This window comes from Sinohyriopsis cumingii, chromosome 2 (assembly GCF_028554795.1).
Source record: "Sinohyriopsis cumingii isolate HCF-2022 chromosome 2, ASM2855479v2, whole genome shotgun sequence".
Classification (NCBI taxonomy): domain Eukaryota; kingdom Metazoa; phylum Mollusca; class Bivalvia; order Unionida; family Unionidae; genus Sinohyriopsis; species Sinohyriopsis cumingii.
Window position 1 is genome coordinate 115776204 of NC_142962.1, and position 5591 is coordinate 115781794.

At 35.2% G+C, this 5591-nt stretch overlaps 1 protein-coding gene across 1 annotated transcript; it reads left to right on the forward strand.

Moving 5' to 3' along the window:
* Positions 1-613: 613 nt before the first annotated feature.
* Positions 614-3517, forward strand: LOC149805653 (TNF receptor-associated factor 3-like). Its single transcript, XM_089936634.1, has 2 exons — positions 614-693; positions 1367-3517. The coding sequence occupies exon 2, from the start codon at positions 1368-1370 to the stop codon at positions 2541-2543; it is 1176 nt and encodes a 391-aa protein (XP_089792760.1). The 5' UTR covers positions 614-693; position 1367; the 3' UTR covers positions 2544-3517.
* Positions 3518-5591: the final 2074 nt, after the last annotated feature.

The following is a 5591-nucleotide window of genomic DNA, read 5'->3' on the forward strand; positions in this document are numbered from 1 at the left end:
ATATGTACACAAATGTGTAAACAAAAGTAATACTAATAAAAGCATCTGTACTATTTTCAGCATAAATTCATGGCAATCAGAAGGAAACCGTTTATTTCAGCGTCAACATGAAATACGCCATATCAAATACCTTAATCTTACCATTTAAATTTCTTTGTAATATCTCTATCGACTACATATTGTAAAACTGCATGCTTTTCTAAGCAGAAAAAAAACTTTAGGCTCATTTACCTTTATTCTTCAATCCTTAAGAAACGTTTCTTTTGGGGTTTTTTTTTTACATTCTTACCAGATCAGATCATAAGCTTGGAAGTTTACACAAAAGGGCTATGGAAACTGTAAATTAATTTAAAACATATGAAATGTATTTTTTATCGGATCACTTACGTATGCTTGTTGTTACAACTAAAGAAACGCAATATCGATATGTGTTGGGCACTGCCTTCGGTAATACTTGTCGCTCTCATATTGATTGACAAGTAAAGATTGCATTTCACATTTATTACCACTCCCCCTAGTAAAAGTGATCTTTTCAGAAGCTCTGGTGGGAGGGACTTTGTTGAACTGATGATTTATAAGGACAGCGCGCGAGATCTTTCGTATATAGTGATACCTCTTCGAGGGATCCATGTCTCAGTAACAGAAGAAAAGAAGTTTTTCCTTGGAGTCTTATCGTGGCTACCTTACAGACAGGTACGTTGTTTTAAAGCCATTCTATTTAGGTCCAATAAAATACATTTTGTAATCCCTTGCTAAGATACTGCAGTACTGCTTGTCTATTGTAAAATTAATAATTTGATCCAGTTCGTTATGGAGAGATAATTGTAACATCGAGATGCTTTAAATAACTTTTTATTTAAAAGTCAGTTAGATAAGAAACCAATCGAATGTTAAAGTCTTTGATTAACTTAGATCTCTGAGCATGTCATTATCCTCACATTGATATTTACTTATAGATATGTCCGTGACAAATAAAATCCTGTACGCCTACAGTCTTTTTAGTTTACGTTAGAAATGACAGTATGTATGGCTCTAACTTGTATCACTGTGTTGTGACTTACGTTCAAACAGTTATTTGCAATGAATGTCAGAAAAATATAGATAAAGACTTTGGTCTGAAAACGAATTTATCCATTCAGCGCTGATTCAATAAAACTTGAAAAGATATTCTTAATTGAAACTTCGTTTATCTGTTATTAATGTGTCGAACAGAATGTGGATTTTATATCTTACAAGGTATTAAAGGCAAACAGTTTGATGAGCAGTGTTTCTTGTGATACCATTTTATTTCTAATTGAAAGTCAAACGGTATGGTGAGAGTCACACTATACTTAAAATGTGTTCCCTTTGGATTCTTTTTCTATAGTATGTCTTCCAAAGAGAGGCTGCCTTTACCACCGCATAACGAAGGGGAAGTGAGACTTGTTTCATGCAAGTATAGACAAAAGGGATGCAATGTGAAATTAACGATGGAAAGCATGAGTGAACACAAGCTAAGCTGCCCATTTCGAAACGCTACAACTCAAACTCATGATACCTCGAGCAGACGGGCTTCCCCACAAATTTGTGTTAAATGTCAGTTTGAAAGTATCGGGTGTGATTTTGTGGGAACTGATACGGAACTTCTAGAACATGAACATACTTCACTGCAGTGTCATTCAAAGTTTCTGTTGATTTTTTGTTTGAAATCCGATTTGAAAGCACTAGAGGCGCATACAAAATTGCAATCTGTCTCTTCCGATCTCCGTCATAAGATGCAGCAATATAGTATTAGCCTAAGAAACTTGCAAGATGACCGTCAAGCGGATCACAGAATGCTGACGAGCCTGATGGAACAGATCATGGCGGTTAAAAGAAACTTGGAAGAAAATGATCAACATTTTCATGAGCGACTTGTTGCCACGGAAGATAATGTCAAACGAAAGGATGAACAACTAGCCGCATTACAGAGACAACGTAAAGAAAAATCAGATTCAGATGTAGTAATCCGCTTTCGCATTGGAGTACTGGAGGATTTTGTATTTGAACACCCTACAAGATTTTGTCCTCGTGCTCTATCAATGCAAATGCCATCAGATCAAATTGAAGATGGGGTGCACGGGATGGGCGGTACCATTATGGAAATCTGTAAATTTGCAGAGAAGAAGAGGCAGGCAATGACAAACAGGCATTTGGCACTAATAAGCGATCCCTTCATCACACCTAATTCTGTGACGATGAAATTGAAGGTCTTCCTAAATGGCGAGGAAGTCGAAGAAGAAACTTGTATGACAGTATATGTCGTAATCGTCAGAGGCCTGGACGATGAAAATCTGAATTGGCCATTCAGAGGAAAATTTACATTGTATGTATTTGATCCAGAAGTAAGTAATTTTAAATTTGTTGACAGTTTCGATGCTGATCCAAACCATTTTAGCTTCCAGAAGCCTAGCACAGAGAGAAATATTGGCTACGGATTTCTGAAATCAATCCGTCACAGCGAGTTGGGAAGGCTGGTAAAGGATGATAAACTGGTTATCAAAGTAACAATCATGGCAGTTTAATAGATACCGTGTTTGCGTGAAAAGGAAAAGAATATATGCTTTGACAAGAACACTGCAGGCTGAAAATTAAAATTTACTACCGATATAGGTTTGGACCAAACATCTGCAGAAGATCAATTAACATCACGTGATGATAGCTAATATCTGATGAATGAGCAACTGCTATATAGTTTTTGAAGATAGGACTTTTCATTTGTGACTGTCTCATTCAAACAATTTATCCTAATTTATTATTACTTAATAGGCAGACTGAGTTATAGTTGGTTTGTTGGACTGCATCGAGATTCAATTGTGTGAACAATTTCGTCAAAACTTTATTAAATCTAAACAGTAGTTGTGTGGTTCTTTTCGAATATTGAATTATCGACATATAAAAGCGTTGATCCATTTTATATTGACTACTGCATGACACGATTCTCTTGACAGAAGTAGCGACTAATAGTCAGTTGACATTATCACCTGCTATACGATCAGTTAGGTAACAAATAATGTAGCCCTTGCTGATAAGAGAGTGTACTTGAGGAGCAAAGTGGTTATTCATGACTTAAGCTGTGAAAACATAATTTATTAGTGAGATATTTAACCCTTTGGATGCCATATGCCCATTCCTACCTTAGTCCGTGTATGTCATCTAAACTTAATATGGCAATGGCAACTAGTTCAAAACATCTACTTAGTTTATACCACGTCTCGACTATATGCCCATAGCTCATATTTTCAGAACTCATTATTGGGCCATTACAATACATACATAACAACTAAGTTATATATTTTAACGAGATTGTAGTTTTCAATTATTACAAATTAATGTTCTCTCCGCCTCTCTCTCTCTCTCTCTCTCTCATTGACTTATTTAGATTTTTGAGGATTCCTAATTTGAGCTGACTGAGAATTTACTCCAGCGAAGAAATTATATATATTTGGAAGGATCTGATTATATTCGTATGATTAAAATATGCTTTGATCGCCTTGTATTTTATTAGTCTTTCTTTCATCTTCTAGTCTATATCTGGACACACTGGAACTCAAACGTGAAAAGGATATAAAGTTACACCGCCTTTGTTGCCTTAAGTATGTAACTACTTTCTGCCGAACGCTTAATATGTTGAGATTCTATTTAGAGAGGCGCTCTACTGCTTAAAAACGAAGAAAAGGAAGCTTCAGAGAGCAGTAATTCAATTATGATCATTTGGTTGTGCATGAAAATGTAAGTAGTTTCTGCTTCGGCTCAAAACTATCTGCACGTTTAGAATAATGTATAGTCAAAACCAACAATCAAATTTGATACAGCGGTATGAAAATACTTTACTGTTTATGAGAAGATACAATACAATAAGAACTGGAATGCACAACAAAAAAATATTCTCTAACTGTTTCAAAGTAGGAAGCTGGGGAGCTGGTCCTTTAATCGATAAGTAGTTCATCAAATTAATCCGCAGTCTATTAACTGCTGTCATGTTTTATCTCCGAATTACTTCATCGAGCACCTTAGTGGCATTTTATCTCATGGCAGCAGCTTATTGTATTATTAAAATTTAGATATAATTACAAAATCTGCAGGCTTTATGACTGCTTCATTTAATGTCTGATTATGAAATAATAACACGAACAACTGTTTATTCACCTGACAAAGTGCTCGCTTAGCTCGAAACGTTGGTACACATATACACACACCGACCTTCACGTAATTTGTTTCCCAAAAAGGACAAAAAATTTTTGAAATAAAAAACAAAATCCAAGTCATGCATTGTAAGGTATTTGTGTATAAGTGTCAGACGGCATGTTTTGATAATAATACAAGTTAATTGTTAGCCAGAGAATTAAAATACACCTATGTTAAAATAATCTTAAAGGTTACGAATTTGATGCTTACATCAACATGAAGATATTCTATCGATGTAACTAGTATTATAACTTAGTGGTACGGAACGTCGTTAGATGATAAAATTTACAATCCATAAAGCGCTCTCAAAAACGTTTCAGTTAATAACCTATACCCTTTACACTTTGCCATAACCTATTTCTTCACTCTTGTTATCCTGTCTTTTCAAGGCTATTTGAATTATCATTCCATCTTTGAGTTCAAATTGGGCTCCCGGCAATTGAGGTGATATCCACTGCTTGCATGCTATGCTAGTTTGATATAGTTCTTATGCATTAGCATATTGGCTATACGTTGGTGTCATTTGGTTTTACCATATACAATTCAGTACAATTGCAAAAGAGAGCCACCTCTCTACCCCCACCAACATCCCATCTGCAAACACAAAATCTCTAACGTTTTAGTGTTAACCTTTCTTGCGCAGCTTTATTAGGTACCTATTCCTGGGACTTGGCTGAATCGTGTCTACTATACTTCGTAACTACCTAATCTAGAAATTTAACTCTTGGAGTAAAACGGAATTGAAAACTTCAAGGCACTTGTTACTCACTGAACCATCATTCTTTTGATAACTTCATCTTCCTTGACAGATTTTGTCTATATTCTTGATGTTTCATCTATATTTTGTTCGCAAATGGAGTCAATTTAGCGGACAGTGTGCAAATATATCTAGATCAGTCAAGTTGTTTATATGGAGGCATCTTTACCGTCGAATCACAATATGTTCCTAAGCTGTACGCCATTAATTTCACTGGCTGACTGACAATTAAAACCAGTGCTGTATTAGGCATTGATCCATGCTGCATGTATGATTGGATAATACAGCCCTTTAAACTAAATGCTGATGAGGGCATTAATACGTGCAAATGTGGATCTACACTCGACCTGTACCAGTAAGGAACCAAAGAAATTCATACAACAAAATACAACAACAAAGTAAGCCAAAATCGTTTTCTTGTTTTAAATCAAGCCTATGCATTGATATAGAATAATGGAATCTGTGTCAATCTCTAAATGTTTCAGTTGATTACTTTTTATATTGATCAAGTCAATTATTTTTTCATCATGTTTCTAGTGACAAGTATATGTAGATGTTATTTCTGTTGGCAATAATATCATTTATGATCAGCAAATTAAGCGTTGGCGAATAACGATTTAACCTAGCA

Excerpts from the sequence above, each read along its gene's own strand:
- LOC149805653 (XM_089936634.1), top strand. The coding sequence starts at position 1,368 with ATGTCTTCCAAAGAGAGGCTGCCTTTACCACCGCATAACGAAGGGGAA.